This window comes from Lepisma saccharinum, chromosome 27 (assembly GCF_977018435.1).
Source record: "Lepisma saccharinum chromosome 27, izLepSacc3.1, whole genome shotgun sequence".
Lineage (NCBI taxonomy): Eukaryota > Metazoa > Arthropoda > Insecta > Zygentoma > Lepismatidae > Lepisma > Lepisma saccharinum.
The window spans coordinates 36,654,675-36,682,352 of record NC_139255.1 but is presented as its reverse complement, the minus strand read 5'-3'; the positions used below and the strand labels follow the sequence as shown (position 1 = coordinate 36,682,352).

The following is a 27,678-nucleotide window of genomic DNA, read 5'->3' as shown; positions in this document are numbered from 1 at the left end:
AGCAGCAAGGAATGACATTATAACGACTTTGTCAGTATAATTCAAACTCAGTATCAGCACAATAGGTAGCTATGGTGCTATATTGAAAAGGAAATTTACATATACTGATAACTTTATAATTATTATATTGATAAAAATAAAAATAAAAACTAGAAACAAGAAAAATTACAATAGCATCAAATTATGCATATATTTACAAGAACATTTATAAGATATCAATGCTATACATAAAAAAAATATATCTTTGTTATCTGCTTCCAGGATAAAGCAAGTCTTTGTATCTACAATTCTGAGCTTCAGTTTTCGAAATTCATCATCTGATCAAATCACCTCCAAACGTAGAACATATAAGCGTCACTCTATGCGACCTTCCTCAAAGCACTCATTTGAGGAACTGTAACATTTACAAGCCTGCCCGTTGAGGAAGATAAAAACAGATACCTATTCACTGCTTCCAATTCAGCAGGATTGCCCTTGCGAGAGGTACGGGGATCGATGCCCCGCACCTCCACCACGTATAAAGTCTAAGAGCGGGGATCGTAGATAGGCTATGACAGCCTTTAGCCACTCGCTTGTTAGGCGAGAGGAACGTTGTAAAAGGAAGGGGGTAGCTCTGGAGAGCACGTCGACACTTAACTACAAGGGGACTAGCCCCGTAAGTAAGAACACACGGACATATATTTAAACACTACCTTTGACTGAACAGGCAGGGGAAGGAAAGACAAGGAATGTTCGTTACCTGGAGTTCTACGGCGATCTCTTCTCCGCTGGTCCTTGGATCGACGTGGTCCTACTCTGAAACAAAACGGACGAGGGAGCAACTCCGGGGGCTCCAAACTCTGTACTTTCGCCGACCGATATTCTAAAGATAACTTTAACTTCCCGATTGTTCGTTTGCTCCTCTTTCTGAACTTACGATGCCTTTGGAGCTCTCTCGCGTAAACTGCAAACAACTAGACACGGATTTCTTTTGTAATAACTACTTCATCTGACTGACGGAAGACAACTAAGACTGAGATTTTCTCACGCGACCTATTTATGTGAAATTCGAACTATCGGCCGTTACGACGCTTGCTTCGATCGCGTCCTCTCGCAACGGCAATCCTGCGGAAGAACGCTGATTCCTGATTTCATTTTCTAATGCAATGTCAGCGGAGTTTTTCCAACTCCGCTGAAGGACGCTGTCGCGATGAGCTTTTAAGAAGCTCTTTTTTCAATGCTTCAGCGGGACCCTTTTTATAACGTGATTAGCCTATTTATTTATGATACCCGGGTCCTAGGTTCGATTCACGTCTGCGGCGTGATACGATGGCATCTATTATACATATCAGTGTCATTTAACAACTTTCGAATCTTTATAAGATTATATCATATTCAAAGTTCATTCGAGTCATAAAAGGCTTCTATATAACTTAAACATCCAAGTTATTATCACATTGCCCAGTTTAATGTTTTAAAAGCAACAATTATTGTACAAATATAACACCATTCCATATTGCTAAATCTGTACTTATCTTTTTTCCATCCTGAGATCTCTTTTTTTCTAAAGTCACAGACAACTAGTATCAGAGCAACTAGTTCAAGCCCGATTTTTTAGTATGTGCAATCTTCAATTGTTTTGTCTTATATTTTTGTCCATAACTGCTTAACAGCTTGAATGTTTGTATAGTAAATGTACATATTTGTTCTGTTACAGCTATTATACAATGTATATCACAATATACTTATCTAATGATTACAATTACCATTTTTTGAATGTTGATACAAAATACCAAGTATGACATCATGTTATACATTGAACAATTTTAAAGAGTTGACCTTTGTATATAAACCTTGATGCCAATGCAAATGTACATAATTTCAATAAATTTTATTATAAATTTGAATGTATCATATCTTTCTTGTCTGAAAGAACACATATGATTTAAAATATTTGTTTTTCATTTTGTCAGTCAAAAATAACTGTTATGAATATGAATTCAACATATTGCACAATTTGATAATTTTGTCATTATATACAAATTGGCTTTTTTAAACATCATATTTAATAAAATTAGTTTAAATAATAATTTCAGACATTTAATTGCATTATATGAATAAATTTTGAGTAATCATATGACTAAATTATTATAAATATTGCACAAGTGTGGAACTTTGGACTTAGCCTAACTATTTTCATATGTTGTTATGACAATGTATTATTTTTATTGTCATACTGGCGCTCAACAAGGGACGAACCCACAACATCCAAGCACTACTGAGACTTTTAAACATATAATAATTAATATAATGCCTCTATATTTACAAACTGTTTACATGTTTAGCATTATAATCAATTGAGTATAACTGAATATTTGTTTTCCAACAATACAACAAGAACTTGTTCATCATGAACCAATACAGTGCAACTATGCATAATGAATTTTTAGTACATAATAATATTGAAAAAATGAAATTCAAGTTCGTCATAACAACAATTATTATCTAGTGAAGTACCACATGAATCATTGTTACATAAACAATGTACCTACCTAACATTATTATTTATTGTCAACCCATGAAGCACCATTCAGAAATTCATTCTCAACCTGAGAGCATAATTTCTATATTAATCTTTATTTAGCCAAAAAATATATTAATAATAATTTTTTACATGTAGAGTAAGTAACCTCTGATCCAACTAAGTTTCCCATTGGGAATTCATCCATTTATCTGGTAAGATCAGCTAACAAGACAAAAATCTAAGTCCCTGCATCAAGAAGCAAACATCCTCAGATTTACGGAGTGCTGAATATAAGATTTTTTTTACATCACAAATGAATTCATGCAAGAAATGTATAAATTATGATGTGCGCACTAAAATTATAAATCATAAATAATTGTTGTTCTTGAACTCGCAGCGTCACGGCTCGAACTTACTATTCAGCCCTTTGTGAACACATTTTGGAGCCATAATGCATTCTAGCATTTTTAAAGGAAACAACTACTTGACTGAAGCTTGGATCAACACGTGAATCTCTTTGCTCTTTGTCAAGTTCATTCCTATTTGAGCCTACGATTCAACTCTTGGAATCTTTGTGCTCTAGTAAATATTTTTCAAGCCAAAGCTAAATCTTAGCATTCAAAATTATTATGCACATGCCATCACATTATATTATACATTTTTTGCACTCCAAAATACACATAACAAAGAATATTTATTATATTGAATTTTTCCACCGTTCAACACAACTAAGGATCAAGAAATATGAATGAGGACCGATATTGGATCATGAAGATCAACTTAAAGCAAACTCTACAGAAGAAGACTTCATATCTGAACTAATGTTTCTGACTCAAGAAAAGAAGCACGAAAAAGAGAAAATTTTTACATTGACAGCCGACAAAATAAAAATTCTGCACAAAGTACTGTGACTCACAGTACCACCTTTAACCAACATCCTAAGAAGAAGAACTCAACCAACCAACCCTCATGGGTATGGTTATGAAATGAAGCAGTATCTTTTTTCCTTCAAACCAACAAAATAAACAACAAGTTAGCATAAGCAATTTCATAATGACAAAATTAATATACGAAGAATGAAAAAATAAAGAACTGAGGTCTTATATACCACCCTTGACACTCAGTCAATACGAAACTCCCAACCAACCAACCCTTAACGCTTACTTAATCTTACATCTTCACTACAGAAATATCTGTTTCCTTTGAAGATCTGACAAGTATGTCATCTACCTTGCATCCTTGCAACAATCTCTTTATTAGCTCCTCATGTGACTTGTTGCAGTTTTGCAAAATTTCTAGCCATTTATACCTTTTGGCATTAGAACACTTCCACACTTTGATGTGTTCAATGGCCACTTGACTCACAGGATTACCAGTGTTGCATTCTAACAATGTAACTGTTGAATTATCATGATTCTCAACACACAAATAAGGTCCTTCAAACAAGAAGCAGTATTTCTTAATGGGATTATTTTCTAAATCTTTATGTCTGTTTCTAACAAACAACAAATCACCAACTAATATGGAAACTTTATCTTGTTGTTTTTGTTTGATTTGGTTTGTTTTCTTACTTCTGGCCTCAAAACTTTTTAGATGTGCCATGTGAATTTTATTATCCCATGACATTACTTCATCTTCAGTGATATTATTGAATATGCTCATGTTAGGTTCCATATTTAATCGCAGTTCTATAGGAGCATAACCTGTTTGAGATGAAATTGCATTATTTAAACAATGAAGGGCAACATTAACCTTTTCAGGCCATAGGGTATGACTATCCTGACACAAAACTCTCATTAAGCGGTTAAGCTCTGCATGATATCTCTCAACCATATTGGAGGACGGATGATATGGAGGAGTGAACACTAACATGATGCCTAAGTGTTTCATTTTATCTGCAAACTGACGAGATCTGAATTGAGGTCCATTATCGGCAATCAATTTTTCAGGAATACCTAAATGGACAAAATAACAATTGATAAGCTTTTTGATGACTGTATTTGCATTACTGTTGGCAATAGGATAAGCCAACAAGTACCGACTTGCAGCATCCAACACTGTCAACAAAAATCTCTCCCGCTTAGAACCCATGATGAATGGACCTTGCAAATCCACACAAAGGACTTTTCCAGGTTTACTGGTCAGGTGTATTTTAACTAAATGTTTTGCAGGATGTTTATTGGGCTTTGACCTGACACAAGTATCGCAATCAGCAACATATTGTTTTATATCTTTAAACATGTTTTTGCATCGGAAATTTCTATATATTTGTGCCATTGTCCGAGATGCACCGAAATGACCACTCTCATCATGAAACTTGATGAGCATATTACCAATTAAGGAGGCAGGTAAGCATATCCTTAACTTTTCTGGTCTGTGAAAATCCCTGACACATAATATGTTCTCCCTGAGACAATACTGTTTCCGCCAATTCCTACAGCGAGAATTATCAGTATCAACATCTCCAGAGAGATAGGAAATGATCTCATTCAATTCGATATCATTTCTCTGTGCATTCGCAAGTTCCTTACAGTCACACAAAGGTTGCAGCATTATTTCCAACTCGGAGTAGTTGACATGATAATGCATGTCCAACTGCCAAGGAAAAGATCGACTTAGCAAATCAGCGATTACATTTTCCTTGCCTTTGCAATATTGAACATCAAAAGAATACATCTGTAACTGGATGAACCAGCGAGTGAGACGAGCATTCCACGTGTGGGCAGTTTCCAACCACGTGAGGGCTTTATGATCTGTAATAATGACAAAATGCCTCCCTTTTAGTATAGAAGCAAATTTGTCTATAGTATATAGGATCGCCAACACCTCCATTTCAGTAGATGTATAAGATTTCTCATAATCTTTTAACAACCTGCTGACAAATCCAAGAGGCTTGAACCCTCCTTCTATGATCTGGAAAAAATAACCCGCTACTCCAATAATCGAAGCATCAGTTTGAACAAAGAAATCATGTTCAAAATCGGGAAATGCAAGCATTACTTGTTCAGCAATTTTTTCCTTCAAAAGCTGAAATGCTTCAGATGCCTCTTTATTCCAACACCATTTTTGTTTAGCTTTGAGAAGCTCATACATGGGTTGGGCAAACATTGCATAATTTTTTATGTATTTACTAATCCAATTTAAGGAACCTAATATCTTTTGCAATTGTTTAATTGAGCTAGGTTCCGGTAACTCTATTATAGACTTGACAAAAACTGGATCTTTATGATACCCTTCTGGGGTAATGATGTGACCCAAAAACTTTATCTCCCTGCAGCAAAATTTACATTTCTCTATTTTAAGGGTCATGCCTGCTTTCAGTAGACAATTAAATACACTTTCAACATGTGTCAGATGAGAATCAAAGTCTTTGGATCTTATAATGATATCATCCACATACACCACTACAAAATCCTTACAATCAGCCAAAACTCTATTCATTGCATCTACAAAGACAGCGGTGCCATTCACTGATCCAAATACAACACGTTTAAATTGATATAACACGCCTTCGAATGAAAATGCTGTGTATTTTCTACTTTGTTCATCCAAAGCAATTTGCCAAAGGCATTACCTAAATCTATAGATGAGAAATAATTACAACCTTGAAACTGTACTAATAACTCATCTATTTTTACGGGATGAATTTGCATCAACTTTACATGCTTATTTATCCCTTTTAGATCAACACACATTCTTATCCCTCCACCTGGCTTAGGTACAACCAATAGAGGGGATAAGTATTCAGAGTTGGACAATTCAATCACGTCCCATTCCAACATGGTGTTGATCTGTTCTCTAACTTCGTCCCGGTATGCAAATGGAATAGGATAGTTTCGACCTACCACGGGTTTGTCTGTATCCAGTTCCATTGTGTGCACATAATTTTTACATAAACCTGGTTTAATGGAAAACAATTTTTTATATTTATACAATATATTTAAAAATTTCTGTTTTTCAACTACCGACAACATCTCAGTTTGATCCAACTGACCAGAAATTTTTAATATTGTTTCATCATCCACCTTATTACCCTCAGAACTTGACACAAAAGAACATTCATAATAATGATCCACATCTACAGTATTTTCCAATGGAACGAAACGGGCACGTACATCATATTTATCATTATCACATACAAGTGCCTTCTTAGAGAAATCTAAGGTACCTTGCAATGCATATAGAACATCTAAGCCCAAGATCATATCCACCTGCAGATTCTGAACCACTAAAAATTGTACCAACAAACTTTGCAAACCGATAACAATCATAAGCCTAGTTAAACCTAAAACTTTGTTCTTTTTAGAGCCTGTAAAATCCACTAGTCTAATGTTTTTAGTACTCAATAATCTTGGCCTACTGGCTGTAGAAGAGATATTTTTCCACACCTGATAGGAAAGCAAACTAATTTCTGCTCCACTATCACATAGAGCCAAATGTTTATGATCTAGAATATTAACCCAAATTTTTGCAGTATTCGAACCATTAGGAACATTATTGATTGGTCGGTAATTTTCTTTCATGTAATTTTGATCTTCAGATTCTAATCCTTTTTCCCAATCCCCAACATTAACAACTGCTATGGCAGGGTTTATAGCATACCCTCTGTCACCTGCCTCAAGGCAAAGGGAATTGACTAGTTCTTTTGATTTTCAGGAACGTGAGATCTTCCCTGATTTAAGTGTCCAATCTTGTTGCGCTCTTTGTCACCTATCTCAGTTGCATGAACTGACACTTCAGTCTTAAAAGTATTATGCACACTTTTGACAGGCAACTGCATATTTTGGATGACACTCATACTATATAAAAATTGCAACAACTTAAATTATATACTGACAAAGTCGTTATATATATAAGATTATGAGACGTCAGGTGATTAGTTGAAAAGGTTAAAGCTTACAATAATCTTTATCTTGTTTTGCTTCTTGTTTTTGTTTCTGAGGTTAGGTGTTTATATCTTTAAACATGTCAGATCCAAAGGGGGATTTCTGCTTGGCAGATGTTATGGCTGCTCTCAATGCTATCAAGGATGGCCAAACAGAGCTCAAAGCTAATCAGGAGGATCTCATAGCTAATCAGGACAAGACTAATGCTCAATTGACAGAGATGAATGATATTATTAAAACTAGTATCTCAGAAGTCAGAGTGTTCAGCGATGAAATCAAAGCTACTTGTACAGAGCTTAGAGAAGAGATCAAAGATGAACTTGAGGTGGGTGAAAATACAAAAATGGCGGCAGTTATATGTGTGCAAAGAGCCCATTCAATGTCAACCTCAGATAAGTTGGAGGAAATAGATGATATGTCCAGGCTTCTGCAAGAACAGGGAGATGAAAGTGAAGAAGATGCAATTCGTGTCAAAGAACAAAGTATATTGAAACTAGGAGAGACTTACAAGAAAGATGGCAAAGCAAAAGAAATGGCTGAACTTATTAAGCAGACGAGACCCTTCCTCTGCACCATTAGTAAGGCGAAGGCTGCCAAATTGGTTCGTGCTTTGGTTGGCATGTTCTTGGATCTGGAAGCCAGCATTGGCAGCAAAGTTCAGTTGTGCAAGGAGTGCATTGAGTGTGCAAAACAAGATAAAAAGACTATCCTCCGGCAGTATTTGGAAGCCTGCCTAATAGCTTTGTATTTTGACACTGGAATGTTTACTGAAGCTCTTCACTTGGGATTGACCGTATTAAGAGAACTGAATAAGTTAGATGACAAGAATTTATTGCTAGAGGTTCAACTTCTAGAAAGTAAAACTTACCATGCCTTGAGTAATCTTCCAAAAGCACGTGCAGCACATACCTCAGCTAGGACTACAGCTAATTCAATATATTGCCCTCCAAAACTACAAGCATCGCTTGATATGCAGTCAGGCATTCTTCATGCTGCTGATGAGATAGATTTCAAAACAGCATACTCTTACTTCTGTGAAGCATTTGAAGGCTATGATAGTGTGGAAAGCTGAAAGGCTTTGACTGCATTGAAGTACATGCTGCTGTCTAAAATAATGTTGAACACACCAGAAGATGTGCAGCAGATCATAAGCGGGAAACTGGCTCTGAAGTATGCAGGAAGTGCAATTGAAGCTATGAAGTGTGTTGCTCAAGCAAGTCTTAAGAGATCTCTGATATACTTTCAGGAGGCTGTGGATAAGTTTAAAGAAGAACTGGAAAATGATCCAATTGTTCGAGCACATTTAGACAGCCTTTATGACACAGTGTTGGAACAAAACCTTTGTCAAATCATCGAACCTTATTCTCGTGTTCAGGTGGATTATGTTTCAAAATGCATTAACATACCTACCTGTAAACCAAGTAGAGAAGAAACTTTCACAAATGATTTTGGACAAGAAGTTTCACGGTATTCTAGACCAAGGTCGTGAGTCTCATAATCTTATATATATAACGACTTTGTCAGTATAATTCAAACTCAGTATCAACACAATAGGTAGCTATGGTGCTATATTGAAAAGGAAATTTAAATTTACATATACTGATAACTTTATAATTATTATATTGATAAAAATAAAAATAAAAACTAGAAACAAGAAAAATTACAATAGCATCAAATTATGCATATATTTACAAGAACATTTATAAGATATCAATGCTATACATAAAAAAAATATATCTTTGTTATCTCCTTCCAGGATAAAGCAAGTCTTTGTATCTACAATTCTGAGCTTCAGTTTTCGAAATTCATCATCTGATCAAATCACCTCCAAACGTAGAACATATAAGCGTCACTCTATGCGACCTTCCTCAAAGCACTCATTTGAGGAACTGTAACATTTACAAGCCTGCCCGTTGAGGAAGATGAAAACAGATACCTATTCACTGCTTCCAATTCAACATGGCATCTATTATACATATCAGTGTCATTTAACAACTTTCGAATCTTTATAAGATTATATCATATTCAAAGTTCATTCGAGTCATAAAAGGCTTCTATATAACTTAAACATCCAAGTTATTATTACATTGCCCAGTTTAATGTTTTAAAAGCAACAATTATTGTACAAATATAACACCATTCCATATTGCTAAATCTGTACTTATCTTTTTTCCATCCTGAGATCCCTTTTTTTCTAAAGTCACAGATAACTAGTATCAGAGCAACTAGTTCAAGCCCGATTTTTTAGTATGTGCAATCTTCAATTGTTTTGTCTTATATTTTTGTCCATAACTGCTTAACAGCTTGAATGTTTGTATAGTAAATGTACATATTTGTTCTGTTACAGCTATTATACAATGTATATCACAATATACTTATCTAATGATTACAATTACCATTTTTTGAATGTTGATACAAAATACCAAGTATGACATCATGTTATACATTGAACAATTTTAAAGAGTTGACCTTTGTATATAAACCTTGATGCCAATGCAAATGTACATAATTTCAATAAATTTTATTATAAATTTGAATGTATCATATCTTTCTTGTCTGAAAGAACACATATGATTTAAAATATTTGTTTTTCATTTTGTCAGTCAAAAATAACTGTTATGAATATGAATTCAACATATTGCACAATTTGATAATTTTGTCATTATATACAAATTGGCTTTTTTAAACATCATATTTAATAAAATTAGTTTAAATAATAATTTCAGACATTTAATTGCATTATATGAATAAATTTTGAGTAATCATATGACTAAATTATTATAAATATTGCACAAGTGTGGAACTTTGGACTTAGCCTAACTATTTTCATATGTTGTTATGACAATGTATTATTTTTATTGTCATAACATACCCGTCACAGTGATCTCTGTGAAGAAAAAGGGACCGTACACCTTTGATTTAGACACTGCAGGAAACACATTCACTTTTGGGGGAATCTCGTTCATGTTGCACTGTAGCATGCGGTTGTTCAGTACCCCAGAGACGAACATTATGGCAAATAACCTTGCCACTCAAATGGAATGTCATCTCGTCACTAAACAGCAGAAGCTCAAGAAAACCGTCGTTCTCCATGGAATTACAAAATTCGTATCATTTGACGAGGTCAACCGGTATTAACATTTGCAATAACTGTATGCGGTACGGTTTCTGTCGCAAAATCTTCCAGACAGTTGGCTGCAGAATATCAAGTTCCCGACTGGCACGGTATGTTGACTTCTGTGGGCTACACACAAAACTCGCCCTAACTTGCTTCATTGTTTCATCAGAAATGCTTGGACGTCCTGTGCTTTTACCTTTACACAGGCAACCAGTTTCCTAAAACTATAGATGCCATTGCAGAATGCTTTGGTTACCTGGCGGTGCAGTTGCAAACTGTATCTGGAATTCACACTGTACGGTAACAACGGAAAACGCTTTTCATATTCCAAAACACAGAATGCTTTCTGCTGCATAGATGCAATTTTGGAAACTAAGTTTGTGCTGCCATCTGTCAGCAGCCACCAAGGTTACAAATATGAGAAATTAAACTTTCAAATGTGTTCTTTCGTTTCATGATTAGCACATATATATTATATTAATAGTTTTGGAAATATTTCACTTTAAAATCCGATGAATCGTGTATAATTACCGTGTATAATGATTAGAAGTTTCTAGACAGATAGAAATTACAGATATAAAATATCCATTTTTCTCTTAAGCATCACCATCAACTAAACAGCCATCCAGCCAGATGTTACATTGTCTTTTTATAAATCCATCATGGTAAGCTTATTTGCAAGTTACTCCTCTCACTGTTATATTCACTGCTGTTTTGTTTGAATGAACTTGGCAACAAAACATTTCTTCATCAGATATCTCAAGGGGACAATAAATGTTAGCCGTGGAATCAAAAAGGCTAGGCTATCATTTGGGACACCACCCTGCTGAGGAATAGCAGTGATCTTCAACTGGAGTGTGATGTTCAAGCAGGGACCAGAACAGGCGATTGTTTTCAGGTTTCCTCTCCACTTATCAATCAAATAGGATGATAATGTGATAGGTGACCTAAAGTCTGCCATCTCTTTTCGAGACATTTCCTAAATTCAATCAGCACCAACAATCACAATGAACATGAACATATGACACTATGTAACAATACAATGGAACCTTGAGTTTAAATTTTCTTTAGCCATATGCCCCTGAAGAACATATAATCGAGTGAGCATCAGTCTGTTACTTGAATTTCTTTCTTCTCAGTTATATCATGACACTTTATCCAACCACAGCCAGCAATAGTGCTATATTCTGTGGCCTAATACTTTACCAAGTGAAGAGAAAGCTTATATGTTTTGCACACACAGGGCTCAGATATTTGATGTAAGCCAGCTCATACTTTTCCGAGTACCAGAGAAAATCCTCAAAATTCCACACACAACACAAGTTTCAATATGCACCTTTTTCAATAATTCCCAGCCAATATTATGCAGCAAAACAGGTTTTCCTGATTAAATTATGGTAACTTAATATTCTGATTATGTCACATGAATCTGTTGGAGATTAAAATGGAGGAGGTAGAATGAAATATTTATGTTCTGGCATTTGTAACTCTTCTGCAGAACTTTAAATTTCTACATTGTTCAAGTATCACTATTAGCAGGCCGAGTCGAAAGGGTCAGTCAATGATAGCCCTTGCTGCCCTCCCATCGTCTGAAAATAAAACACTCAAAATGCTGACCAAGGCTGAATTTATTGTAAAAGAACACACTATAAATGTAACATTTCCACCCTCTAACATATCTTCTTCAGATAAAGATTCATACTAAAATGAAATAAAGATCCAACTATAATAAAGAAACAGGAGAGAGGGAAGAGAAAGAACAAGAGAGGTGGTTGGCATAAGGAGTGTGGGGAAGGCAACAGAGAAGATATGCAAAGTGCTTAGGAAAGTAGACATAAAAACATGCAGCATCTTAAGGATAATGAAGAACGTAATCAAGAAGGAGGAAGAAAATAGAGAAGAGGATAGGGGAAACAAAAAATAGACTGAAAGACAGGTTGAAGCAACATATGGATAGAGACAGAAATGCGATATTCAAGAACACAAGAGAAACGGGACATGACCTAGACTGGGATAAGGCTAGGGGGATAGGGAGAGGACTAGTGAGGAAATGGAAGGGCAAGGAAATAGAGCAGAACATTACATTTATACAGTGTTAATTTACAATAAATTCGGCATTGGTCAGCATTTTGAGTTATTATTAAACATTAGGGATGGGACCGATTAATCGGTAGTTTATCAGTATCGGCCAATATAGGCATATCGGTGTATCTGTTTATCGGTAAAATTACCGATTATTTTACCGATCCGATATATCGATAAATATCTGATGATTTAGTGCAAAATTCTGCCATTTTGTTGTAATTTTTATGGATAATCTTCATGCCCTTCTTTCTACAAAAGTAAATGTCTAAATATTCAACTTCTTTTGCACTGCAGTCACCACAAAACACACATTTGTTAAGGAGATCAATGAACATTTCAGGTTCTTCAAGGACCATTTCTAATTTTATATCAGTACTTTATCGGTATCGGCCAAAATATCATATCGGCCCATCACTAATAAACATGGAAACAAGGCTTAATAGTGTTACCGTTCCTCTGGAAATTAAGATAATTTCATTGTACAGTCAATAATTCATATTCATTTTGTGGCAGCTAAGCTAGGTAAAAGTAACAAATCAATAGGCGACACTAGATGCCAGATTGTTTTACAGCATATCTGGTCAACCCACTGTACTTGTGGAAGAGCGTTCTCTTGTGCACTGCAGTCAGCAGCAGTGCTGGAGCAAGAAGGATGTAAGGCAGGTGGAAAGGCGAGGAGAGTCAGGAGCCTTCTGGCTCTGGAATAATATGCATTCCTAAATCATAATATAGGTACAATCTAAGTCAATGAACTAGGCCCAAAAACTTATCTTTGGTGACAATGAGTTATCAAAATCGATTAAAAGAGAAAAAAATATGTTTTGCAAGTAACACAGCTTTTGTGTTTATATAAAAAGTAAATACATTTCAGTTAATTACAATTTCAGAAGATTAACATAATGAAAAATTAGTAAACTTAAAAAATGGAAGAAAAAAAGTGTGTAAAATGCAGAAATCAGGTCAAATCTTGATGTTTCATATTCCACCATTTAATTAAAAAAAGAAAGAGTATTCAGAATTCCAAAATGAGATTTTTATGCAAGAAGTCACAAAATGCAATCTTTGTAACTAACATCTCAGGGTATTGATGGTTTGAAATCTTTAATCCCTGAAGACGAGAGTACCATTAGCTCTGAAAAGCTCGTAAGTCTATCCAGAAATTATCTAGTTGATATCCGGAACAAAACTTCATCATCATCATCTTCACTAGTAATACTTTATTACATTATAACAATAATTATTGACTATATACTACAATTACTTAATCTATTTTAAATCAAGGACCTGACACTTTCATATACCAAATTCCTGATGACTAATTTGGAGCTGACACTTTTTGAACCCCCTCCCCTCCCCTCCCACAATCCCATTGATACCTTCTTCACAAAACAAATTCAGACTGACAAAATAGTCTCAAAACAAGAAATTGCTGCAAGTCAGTTTTTCTAAACAATAACAAACTGGAACTTTCTATTTATATCTCCTACGTATATTGAAATAAAACTTGTCAAAATTAATACATTATGTGTGTCCAATAACAATACGTAAACTTACCTGTGAGGAGGTTGACTACTGTACTTTTCCGTTTATTTGTTACATAAAGAAACTTTGGAAAAATTTGATCTATTGTGATGCTGGCAAATTGTTTTCCTCTAAGCATAGCCAATAGCGTCTGCATAGTAAACTTATCATTTAAGACAACACTTTGCGAGTCCTTTGCCACAGGAGGAATTTTAAGTTTATATGACATAGTGGAAATTTTCCAAGAGAATATTGCTTCAATAGCTCTATCTGAAAGGAAAAGAAATAAACATGCATGAAAGATAATACATTTTTTGTAACAAATAATTTTAAAGAATTAATTTTAAATACAATGTTTTCCTCTTTTTACTTTTTATGCTGGGTCAACGCCGAAATTTTGTGGCTCCCACCAGGGATGAAACTTGGGAATCGACAGTGTGCATACTAAAGACAAGTGCTAACCATTTACCTACACATAAAGCCCCTTAATACCCTAAATCAAAATAACAATAATCTCTTAGCTTATATTGGTACCTAGGAACCCAATTAGCCTATCTGTGCATAAAGGTGGACTTAAAACTCAAACTCTTAACAGTAACAGCAAAAAGTGAAAACACACTTCAACAATAAATAATAATACAAATATTACTCTTAAATCGCAACTATTTATATGAAATTTTAATGTACCCGAGAGGTGTCCTAGAATTTTGGAATCAATGTGGGTGTTCAAAGTGGTCACCATCCAAACATTGTTGATGCCACAGAACTGCTCCACGAACTATGTTCTGTAATTTTTCTTGCATGTACATATTGCTTGCATTATATAATTATTTCTCTTCTAGTGTACAGTTGTTATAAGCATAATAACACAGTTTTTTGTTGTGACATTTCAGGAGAACACACGCTCCCTTCCATTATTTTTATGCTTGCAACAACCATAGAGTACAAGAGAAATAATTATATGTTCTGTAATGTGTCCAGTGTGATGTCTCTTGCTAATGTTTCCAAACTTCAAGTATCACTTCAACACTGCCTTTCATTGTTCAAACAACAACCTTGCTTGAGCCATGTTGCTTCACTGTCCTATCACTCAAGGGCATTGGCACAATCTGAGAACATTACACTACACCTTTGTGCTCACATGCCATCTATTAAGACAACATTAAACCACACTCTCACCCTAAAATTAAATTTTTATTTCAAAGAGTGTATACATTTTTTGGGGGGCTCCTCTGTATGTACTTTTCGCAACATTTTATTTGACAGCCCTGAAAGAATCATAAGTCCCGAATTCGTAAGCTTAGCAATATTGCACTTCAGAGCCAGTGGAGAGTAGCCAACTTTGAGTTGATTCTTCAACTAGACGAAAAACGCTGTGGTGAAATGTTTTCAATTTCACACATTCCATGAACTTAGAAACTTTAAACCGTTATTATAATACTCAATAAAACAGAAATAGTAAATTGGAAAAAGAACCTACAGGAATTTTTAAGATTCTGTTTGCTCGACTTGAAATCAGAGAAGTTTGAAACACTGAATAGAGTTTCTCTCCACCTGAAGGAAATCGCCATCAGGTTTGAGCAGAAAGAAGCAAATTTCTGAGGAGTTTTATTTACAATACCCTGCATAATAATGAACAGTTCTCAAAAAATAATATTTTTCACGGCTTGTTGAGATAATTTGCTTGTAACACAGGAAGGTGGATGCTATTATAAATGTAGACGTGTTTTAAAGGCATAATATAATGTCAGTAAGTTAAAATAGAGCAGTTGGTTAGACGCTGCTATCCTTATTTTTCGTCAAGCATTAAAGGTCAAGGGTTCAAATCCTACCCCCTCCTCTCCTCTGAACAGAGACCATTGGTATTAGAACGTTTCAAAAATTTATCCGATGAGCACTTCTGCGTATTTTTTCCTTAGAAGCTGTTGATTGCCAGGATTTCAGGTTAAAACTTTTTTTTTCCTTTTAGCCATTCTTCATAAGTTGTGTTAACACACACATTATGACTAATTTGCATATCACATACATGTATTCAGGATGCTGTATGAAATGTTATTTAAGATATGTATTGTTTATGCTCTTTACTGGCACCTAAGATATTTATTATTTCTATATACTAACACCAGTGGTCAAAAGTAGCAAGCTACAAAATTTGTAGCTGTAGCGACGCTACATTTTTAAAATTGTAGTTGTAGCAGTAGTGAAGCTACAAAATTCCTGTAGTTGTAGCGAGAATTTCGCTACAGCTACATTTTTTCTCAGCATTTTCAGGTGAATTTTGAATGTGGCAACAGCATCAGAAAAATCAACAATAACCCTTCATTTTGCAGGAGGTTCATAAAGACAGTCTATTACATGGACATACAGATTATCTAGATTGTAGATTATAGATATCTGCGTAATTTATTTAATTAGTATCTGAATAATTCAGATATCCAGATAACTGACATATATGAATATATTCTTGCTAACAGCTACGTTTTTTTTAGCTGCATCGCTATTTTGGGGAGAAACATGCCTCGTTTGCTGCACCACTGGAAAAAAGTGCCTCGTTTGCGTCACCCCCGGAACAAATCCTGTGGATATTCATGGTGTAAGAGACACCAAAATGTCATTAATTGCTGTGTAAGACACAACTTGCAGTGCAAAAACGAGCGATGGATTTTCCACGGCACAGACAAGGGAATAGTGCCAGCAATAAATGGCTCAGCACGTTAACAGCATTGATCTTCGTCAGTATATAGGATCTCACCAGCAAGAAATTATTGTTACAAGAATGATAGAGTTTCTGGAATTACAATTATTTTCGCGATAGTATTTGTTCACAAATTTTAAAATTACAATACGTTTAGAACACTCAGGTTTACACGACAGTTTCCTCAATAATTATCATATTGCAAAAAGTATGTACGAGTTATTGACTTTCCTGCAGAAAGGACAATTTTCTTTAGTTAATATACATGGTTTTCAAATTTATGTATTTCTCCTACTTTTGCATCACTTTTCTGTAACTTTTGCTAATCATGACATCATCATCATCCTTCGCTGTTTCCTGCCTCTCGCTGGGTCGGCATAGAAGTCAAGCCTCTCCATCTTTTCCTGGTCTTCCACCACTCCTCTTTTTCCACGTGTTCCAATCTTGTCCTCTTCTCCTAACACTCTCCACTATCTGCTCTTTCCACCGACATCTTGGTCTCCCCCTTGGCCTTATTCCCACTCCTTGTTCATTGTAAGCTCTTACTGGCAGTCTTTATGCACCCATCCTCTTTCAAACCATCTCATCTGTGCCTGATCTATCATGTCCTGAAGCTTCACCACACCCACTGCCTGTCGGATCTCCTCATTCCTTATTCTATCCCTTCTAGTCTTCCCCAATATACTCCTTAAAAAAATCATCTCCACTGCCTGCATCTTTCTTTGTCTCTCTGTGTCATTGTCCAAGTCTCTGCTCCGTACGTAATTATTGGCATATAGTATGTGTTATATATTACCTTCTTGCATTTCATAGGTACATCCCTATTCCATATTAATCTTCGAACGCATTGATATAGTCCACCACCCATTTGTCCTCTTCTGTTTACCTCCTCATCTATTCTTCCACTTCTCTCAATCATGACAATGAGGATGAATTGTTTATTTAATTATTCTCTTATCTATATTCGCTTTCTGCCACTTTCGGCTAATTGTGAGAACGAGGAAGAATGATGAATGATCAGCAGTGTGGGGGATTGAGGAGCAGGAGGATCTCATCCTCCCAACTTGGCATCTTTCCTAGATTTTGTTTTGAGTCCACTTTATGCATAGATAAGCTGATTGAGACTGGATCCTAACCACTATGTGCCTCCACTGGGTATTGAACCTGGGGCCCTTTTGTAGTAAAGGGTTCCAGGTACTTTACATTCAAAATGCTGACTTGATATTGGTCTATAAAAAATGAAATATTTATTCTCAAGAAAAATATGTTGATGTGAACATAAATACGTAATCCTACCAAATTTTATTTGTGTATAGTTGTAATAATTAATTTGGGTAACAACCTAATTGCAATATTCATATATCAAATTTGAATTGATATGCCACTTGCATAGGTATGGTATTCTCAAAAACTATAGTAAAAATAAGTAACTGAAGTAACACTGCTATCAAAATTATGGAATGACTGGAATCATGATAATAAATAACAGAATCTATTTACCAGTAGTAGGGGATTTTTTTAATACCCATATGGTTGTTTTCATTTTTTTTATGCAGAAGTAGCGCAAAAAGTAGCGAAGTAGCAAGTAGCGAACAGGAGTAGCGTAGCGAGCTACTTTTTGGAAAATGTAGCTGTAGCTGTAGCGAAGCTACATTTTGGAAGAGTAGCTGTAGTTGTAGCGAAGCTACTTTTAAAATGTAGCGTTCTGATCACTGACTAACACACACACACATACAATTATATTAAGCAGTGATGTAGTGCAACACTGTAACAAAGGGTTATTATTATTAATGAGTTCATATTGCTAAGATTGGTTATGTTTTGTCCGTTCCTTCGTAATGGCTGTTGTTAATCCCCTCGCTACCATCTTCCGATGCATCTAAAAGGAATGGTAAATAGTAGGGATGGGACTGATTAATCGGTACTTTATCGGTATTGGCCGATATATGCATATCGGCATATCGGTAAAATTACCGATTATTTTACCGATCCGATATATCGATAAATATCTGATAATTTAATGCAAAATTCTGCCATCTTGTTGTAATTTTTATAGATAATCTCCATGCCCTTCTTTCTAAAAAAGTAAATGTCTAAATATTCAATTTCTTTTGCACTGCGGTCACCTTGAAACACACATTTATTAAGGAGGTCAATGAACCTTTCAGGTTCTTCAAGGACCATTTCTATTTTTATATCGGATCGGTAGAATATCGGTTATCGGTATCGGTAAATTTTATATTGGTACTTTATCGGTATCAGCCAAAATTTCATATCGGCCCATCCCTAGTAAATAGCCAAATAACGGAAGTAAATGGCAATTGTGACGGAGCCGATGCGATAAAAAACTGCTAACAACTATTTATATTGTGAGTGACAAAAACAATGCAAAACCTGAGAATGATCGTTAGTTCACCACTGCTTTGTATCCAAAATACTTGTCTTATTTCAACAGAAAGTATTAGATATGAAAAGCTTTCTACTAATTTCGCAACATTCAAAACAACCACCACATTAGCTTTACATAACTTGATTCTGCGCATTCCACATGGCACATGATTTCTTTCTACCATTGAAATATCTTCTGGAAATGCTGAACATCTTTCTTGCACCTCGTGAAATACAGAGACTAACGTTAATTCAGCAAGGTGAATGAACTTTACCCCAACATTTTACTTCTGAAAAAATCCTGCCTCGATGGAGAATCGAACCCACGACCACCCTCGTCAGAATCAAACACCCTACCTCTTCTCCAAGTAGCTCACATTAATTACCAGTTTGAAGAAGCCAATGCACACATGATGTTATTACAATGTTTAAGTCTAAACGTATTCAGCAAAAAATTGAAAAAATGCTGAAAGGGAAAAATGGTGAACATTTCAATTGGCGTTTTGTCATATTTTGTAAATGGTGTGTAAATGCTGTGTTTTGAACAAACAATCATTTAGTTACAAAGCATTTTCTGGTTTGTTGAAAGTAGGATTTTGAAAGCGAAAAGGAGGCAGTTGAACCAGCACCCGGTTGCCAAGAAACTTCAACCTTCCCAAAGACTGTAGAAAGAGAGGGGGAGAGGAAAGGGATATTCAACTTCTGAAATATAAAATACATGTGAAATTAAAACAATGGAAAATTTTGTAAGTGCATATTAACGAACTACAAACGATTAAAAACCTACTTTTTTGGTGGAAAACGTCATTGATCTTAAAGTAATTTTCGTAATATGAACCTGATTTTTCTGTATTATAAAGTGGGAATGTGGCAATATATTATCCCTCAGCATGGAAAATGTACGTAAGCCGCCACGTTTCCTCCAACTTATTCAATGGCTATAATGCTTAATCCTACAAGCTGTTCCCAGCTATCCTACAGGCTCGAGCAAACATCCCCCACATAAGACTTTTCACTTCACATTAATACAGAAATGTGTTTGTCTTCACCTGCCGAACAAAGTGCCTAAAGTAACATGAACAGGGTGGCATAGGGGGATCGTATTCACTTGCGGAATGGAAGGTCATGGGTTCAAAACTCCTTCTTTACAGAAACTTTTTCAGGAAAACAAATGGCCTTGGACGAGAATGCCTGTCTACATTTCTGGGAAATTTCGGTTGATTGATATTTATGCAATTTGCATCCAGTATTTCTGAAAGGCATTTGAATTGTTGTAAGCAAGATGCAACATAGAATGCAGTGGCATATGCTGTGATCAAGACCAGGGCTATCTCCAAATATAGTAGTGTTTGAATTTTAAATTAAAATCTGTCCGGCAAAAAAAAGGCGGGGGGGCTCTTCCTAATTCATTTTGAATTTTTTTGATTTCATCGAAATCTTACCATTAAAAACAATAGAAGGCAATGGACATTCATGCTTATTTATAAAAAGGAGTGGTAATGCAATATGTAGGACCTACATGCGAGTATGAAATAATAATTAACTTCTTACCTTACTTGAAGGTAAACTCCATTCTTGTCTCCTTTTGCGTGAATTTTTTGGTCACTTTATCGAAGAATGTGTACTCACATGAATTTCTGAGGTTGATGATAATACCTTTCTCAATTGACATTATAGCTAAATTACTAAGCTGGGCTTGTCCCTGTGTTGCTCTGAGATACGTTTTAATTCTCCTTAGAGAGGAAAAAATCCTTTCGACGGTTGCAGTTGTCGATGGAAATGTCAATATTAGTTCTGCTAGTTTGTACACTTCACTAAACACTATGTCCAAATTATTGAGCTTCATGTAATTTGGAATTTCATTCACTGATTTATTCTTGTATTCATCCAGAGAATAAAGCACACTTAGTTCATTTTTGAGGCAGATTCTATCAAAATTTGAGGCATACTGTTCTCTCAGTTCTGCCAAAAGATTTTGAGGGAACATTTCACGAAATGTATGAAATTTGTCTGAATCCAACAGACACAAAAAATTTTGATCGTTTTGAGATTCAAATCTGAATTTTATCTGATACATCATTGTATCCAGAATTTCGTTGAAAATTCGCTGGTATTTGGAACTGTCATCATTGCCCTGTTTTCTTGGCCTTTCTTCATATTCACTATCTTCATCTTCAGCATTACTTGCATCCTCCGTTCATGCAAGATCAAACCTTTCGTCCCTAATTTTCTGTAACCTGTCATAGAATTCATTGACTTTGTTCGTACAGTAAGAAATGTCCATGCATTTACTTTGCAATATGTCAAACAGAACATTGAAAAATGCAAATATTTTGCTGAATACAATGAGAAGAAATATAGTGTCAAACTTGCACAGAAAACAAACAAAGCCTAGTGCAATATTCACCTCGTCACTTGTCCAGTCACTATCTTCATCTACCACTGCTGAAAAGAACTTGATAAGGTGCCCTCTATATTCCTTTACAGTATTTACAAGCCTTGATGAGAAATTCCACCTTGTTGGTGCCACTACTGGCAGTTTCTTTTCCATGTAGTTTTTTAGAGCAGTTGTGCGGACCGTAGAGTGCGAAAAAAGGTAGGAATTCCTGAAAGAGTTGAAGAATGGTCTACATTCTGATATATTGTTTGTAGACTTTGACAAGACCAAATTTAGCCTGTGACTATAGCAATGAATGAACATTGCTGAGGGATACTTATTCTTTACCAAGCCATGAAGTCCAGACACACGACCAGCCATAACAACTGCTCCATCGAATGTTTGCGCTACAAGTTCCTTCGAACAATTCAAATCATCTACAACCTTGGTGACATGTTGGAACAATCCTTGTGCTCTTCGGTCTGAACTGACGTCAGTGAAATGCAAAAATCGTTCCTGACAGTTTCCCTCATTATCCACAAATCGTATGACTGTTGATAACTGACTTTTATTCATTACGTCAGTTGTCTCGTGAAGTAATATTGCAACGAATGTTGCATTTGATATTTCTCATTTGATATGATCTGTAATTACACTAGCTATTTCATCAATTAAATCATTTTGTATTATTGGTGACGTTCCTCTAAAAACCGTTGTAGTTTTTAAATGATTAGCTATTGTAGGATCATATGTTGCTAAAAATTCCAAAAGTTCTATGTACATGCCTTTATTTGTTGAGTCCCCAGACTCATTGTGGCCCCTAAATGCACATTCTTGCTTCTCCAGAAATGCTACTGCAGCAATTAATCTTCTTATAATAATTCTGTTTTCCTTCACTTTTCCATTATGCAAACTATTGGCAATCTTCTTTTGCAAATTCAAGGAATGATCAATTCTTTGAGAACCGAATGTCTGTAAGTTACTGAACGCACGTATATGACTAAGTGATTTTTGGTGTTTATCACAAGCAGTTATCAAAGGGATGGAGGGGGGGATTGATGTAAGCTTGAATAATTTGCATTGGCACCCGCGCCTACTGCATTGTCTCCGTGTTGATTCACACAAACATTCCCCGACTAACCCCTAAACTTGACCAAGTATTCCCCAGCTAGGAATTTATTCTCCAAACACTGGTGATCAACTAATTTTCTGGCTACTTTGCGCATACATTAGCAACCTATCTGTCGAATTAGAGTAAAATCACACAGATGTATATATTTTACGTGGGTACAGCGAATGATACATCTTGTCATCCACATAATTTAATTATGAACCAAATATTTCCACATACAAACGTTTACATGAATTTTTTTTCAACAAGGAAAATACACCCTGCCATCAATTAAATACGTTTTACATTTTTACACATATTTTTTTTCCAGCGATTTAGCGAATTTCGTATTTCCATTGTTGGTAACACTAACAACATTGCCAGGATGCTGTGAAGCCCTCACTCTCCAGTGCTTGGGGTTGGAAGCCAGCACGAGTGACCACCAAGGTCGTCCCTGCCAGCACAAATACGTCATGGTTGAAAGAACCGCCAGCTGGTTGAAAGACTTTTCACCCAGACGAAGAAGCCTGGCGATAAATAAAGATGACCTTACACTAGCGCTTTCTCCCATGCTCGTTACATGAGAGTGAAGCATCGTTTAAATTTGCTAGTCGATTATTTCCTGTATTATAATATGGGCTTCGGCGATAGCGCAGAATATACGTGCCTGGTGGAATGCGCAGAAACACGCGAAGTAAATTCTGAGTTTTTCTTGTATGTACGCATTGCTTGCATTGCAGAATTATTTTCCTGTAGTTTACGGTTATTACAAGCATCTTATTACATCTTTAGTCAAAATGAAAATAAATGTCTGATGAAGGGAGCGTGTGTTCTCCTGAAACACCACAACAAAAAACTGTTTTCTTATGCTTGTAATAACCGTAAACTACAGGAAAGTAAATTCTGAGGTGGGAAGTTTCAAACGTTGAGTAGCATAAAATTTGCAGTTGCATCATGCAAAATCTGACTTACATTTTTGGTCTGCATTGAAGATCACAAAGAAGAAAGAGCATACTGCTTGTATATGCATTTAAATTGTTGTTTTAAGTCCACTTTATGCATGGATAGGCTAATCGGGACTGGATCTACAGTTTGAACTGGATTCCGAACCACTTTACAATGTGCCTGAACTGGGAACCAGGGACCCTTTGATTACAACATACTGTTTAAGAACAGATATTTACGACATATAAATTATTTAATGTGTGTTAACATAACTTATGACATCTGAATGAAATAAAATGTTTTGCCTAAAATCCTGCCAATCATTGAGCATCGCTGAACATGTGATGAGTACTGCGCCAAAGAAAAATCAAGCAAGCTGAGCAGAAGAATTCCTCGAGGAATGCATAAATACTTAGTTATTTATTATAATCTTATATTACATTATTAAGACACTTCGTACTCGGTAAATAACAAGAAGAAAAGGAACAGGAGAGGGTGGGATTCAAACCTACGATGTTTCGTTCTTGACAAAATAGTAGAACAGGGTGACAGCCTAAACAAATGCTCCATGAGATTAGGTATTGTAAAACATGCTGATCCCAGTGAAAACGACCATGTGCCATAGTTCCGAACCATTTTTCTCCACAGATCAAGGAAAAGACGCACTATGCAGAATCGTCCGGTATTGTGCAAGTTATCTTTACTGAAATTTCTCTTAAAATCGTGAGAAATTTACCTCTTTGCATTCAAATGTGACGACAATTCTCTCCAGGTGGAGAACCTGTTCAGTGTTTCAAACTGCACATAAATTTTCCTATTTTCAATTTCAGAAGGAGGAATCCTATTTCTTTTTCTGCATTCGTATTTCTACTTGCGATTTTTGTTTAATTAGGAATTGTATTACTGGTTTAGGATTTCAAACTTCATGGAATGTGAAAGAGTTCAAAAAAATGAAGAGAGTTTCTTTTTTTAGAAAGAAGAATTGTTGCAAAGTTGGCTGCTATATGTTGGCTCTGAGGTGCTATGTTGCCAAATTTACGAATTCAGAACTGTTTTTTTTTCAGGGCAGACTATTTAAATGTTGCGAAGAGTACATACTTGACTGTTTATACAATATAATTATCTGGGCCATAGCTATTACTAAATTTACAAATACACAGTTCTAATACAAGAATAGTATAAATCTACCCAATAAATACAGAGATTATTACATTAAGGTCCTCCATGAAGCATTTGTAATTTTAATTAAATTAGTATTTTTTTTATAAATTCCTAGCATCCAATATCAAACTGTTTGACTTTAGAGCTTTCTTTTCACTAAAGCTCTTTCCTATTGTTTCGGTCTCCATTTTCTTCATATCAAATGAATAAAGTTAAACTACAAGTATGTGTGATGGTAAAATGATTATACAGTAAAACCTGTCTATCCCAGAACATGATGGTTCCGAGCAAAATTTTCCGTCTTAACAATTTACAATTATACAGGTTGACTTCAAATACAGTATAGAGCGCTGCAGGAAATAATGGAAAGACAGATTTACATTTTGCATTACTTATAATGTAAAGAACTAATGCATATACGTACGTACATGAATAAAAATGCGATGCATCATCAATTTCATCATATCATCACTCATCCCCATCTTTGCAAATTAGCCAAAAGTGGCACAAAAAGCAAAGTAAAATGGACACTCACAAACATCCATGCCAATGGCAGGATTCAAACCTGGGACCCCTGGCATCGTAGCGCGATGTGCGTAGAGGGAAAGAGAAAGATTGAGAGATGGAATAAGAGAGGTGAAGAAAGATTGAGATAAAAGTGAAGAAAGAAACAAAGAGAGATAACAAGAAAAATAGAAAGACGACGAAAGAACAGAGGAGAAATAGACAAAGAAAGGTGGAGAAAGAGGGTAAGAGATGAAAGAAAGAAACTGAATCGTAACAGCTATGAGTATTGTAGCGCATTCTTTCATATCATCAATGTTACAGATAAGCAAGTGGCAACAAAGGCGTGTTCCACTTACAGTATTACATTGTTTTCTTGGGAGCGATAAAAAATAAAGGAAGAAATTTCCGTCTTACTGAGAATAAAAACATCTCGTTGGTCTTTAAATAGTGTTCCGTTTCCGCCTTAAGCAGGTCATTTTCAGGTATAAAATCGGTCCGTTCTGGGGACTTTTTTTTTCCTTATTTACAGGTTTCCTTCTTATAGAAGTTCCGGGATATGCAGTTTTTACTGTATATATAAAAAAGCAATTTCGACCTTTAAAACTATGGTTTTCTTCAGGAGGAGGAACGCACAAAACATATCTTAGAAATGAATAAATTAAATGGAAATGAAATTATTGATGGTGTTTCGAAAGTGTTCCCTCAATTTGAAGAAGACCCTAGCTTATACTGATCAAGAGCTTATTTTTAAAAAGCTTTTCACCATCACAGGTACTCTTTAAGAGGTTTTTAAAATTAATCTTTTGATTGATTGAGTTGGTGTTTTAAGTCCACTTTATGCTCAGTAAGGCTAATCGGGACTGGACCTACAGTTTAAAGTGGGATCCGAAACACTATGTGCCTCCACCTAAAATTAATCTTATTTGTTCTCTTGACAATATGCTCTTATGTAAAAAATATGAAAACAGATTGTAAAATTCCAAGAAAAACAATCTCTTACCATTAGTAATATCACTTATAACTTTCCATTGTGAAGCAGGAGATATGCCCCATACTGATGAGTTGCAATACACCTGAGCAATAACCACATCTTGAAAATTAAATCTATTAAGGAAGTTCTGAGCAGAGCTGTCTTTCTTGTATGCTGTGAGGAAACTGTGGTATTCATTTACAGAGAATCTACAAACAAAAGAAAATATTCAATAAACTGAAGTACAATTTGAACCCACTGACTACAGAAATTAAAATTAGTGCAAAAATTATTGCATTTAAAGCCTGATTCCTTCAGACTACTACTACTACTAATAATAATAATAATAATAATAAAAAGATATTCTTGGCAAGCATGAAAGTGTAAATGCCAAAAAATCAGGTTCAATCCTTGGTCGAGCTACATTTTTTATATTATATTTCTGTAAGTTGTAATCTGGGCTGAGCAATACCACTCTGAACTGATATCATTATCGATGGCGATACCCTTATTGATTCCCACCTATAACGATACAGATGCTTGAAAATTGTATAAATTAAAAACTGCATGAATATTTATTATTATTAATGTATCAGTATTTCACAGCAATTGTATGCATCAATTTACCAGAGTTTTAATTTAAAAAATTCAAGAATTGCATCAGAATAATTAGATAGCAGTAATTTTATCAAAAAAAAAAATATTTTTCACACAATACTGGTGCAAAATAAACAAAAGAGTGAAATTTGCATCATTTCTAGGATATAAAGACATTCTAGAAAGTGGTGCATGTCATTTTTGTAGATTCTCTAAAATAGCAAAACTCTGGAAAAGTATCAGTGAATAAATTCAATTCAATACCGATGCATCTATAGTCGTTTTCACGTTCAGAAGACACAACGGCGCTTATGGAGAAACCGCACAGTGTTGCCAATACAGCGCTAGCTCATGTCGCCAGGAAATGATGACCTTCCTTCACAATGAAGGTGTTACATATTTTGTATATATAATGATAATTATATGTAATTATTAATATTAATATTATACTGTGAACGTTACAGTTACCCTTTTTACAATGATCCATTGCGATCACTACACACACGAGTGTAATGCACGAATATGACACTTCAGAAATCACTTAAAAAAGTAAAAATCACTGAGCGTTCACACAACTGAATACACTTTTTCGAGAGAGGGAAAAAGTCTAAACAGACCAAAGCACTCACTCACTCAAGTAAGGGGAACCTGGCACATAGGTTACATTCAAGTTGCAACCCAAACAAACAAATGAGTTATGGCCCACGTGAACTGATAAGACGTGAATGACTCAAGCAAGGCATGTCATATTTCTATCTTGAAGCCCCATATTTTGTCACGTGTTGGAAAGCCTTTCAAAGGTTAATATGATGTC

General features: G+C 35.3%; 1 protein-coding gene and 1 pseudogene across 6 annotated transcripts in view; one reads left to right on the top strand and one right to left on the bottom strand.

Annotated features, from left to right (window-relative positions):
- Nucleotides 1-27,678, bottom strand: part of LOC145980126 (piezo-type mechanosensitive ion channel component-like) — a 224,241-nt gene that overhangs the window by 13,527 nt on the left and 183,036 nt on the right. For all 6 annotated transcript variants that reach the window (XR_014440830.1, XM_083113141.1, XM_083113139.1 and 3 more), the window contains 2 exons: nt 26,298-26,476; nt 14,147-14,383 (listed from right to left, as the gene is read on the bottom strand). Coding sequence is in view for 5 of the 6 variants with exons in the window: in XM_083113141.1 (XP_082969267.1) it covers nt 14,147-14,383; nt 26,298-26,476 (416 nt within the window). In the remaining variant the exon portion in view is untranslated. The remainder of the gene's footprint in view (nt 1-14,146; nt 14,384-26,297; nt 26,477-27,678) is intronic.
- LOC145980456 (26S proteasome non-ATPase regulatory subunit 11 pseudogene) lies at nt 7,733-8,918 on the top strand (annotated as a pseudogene).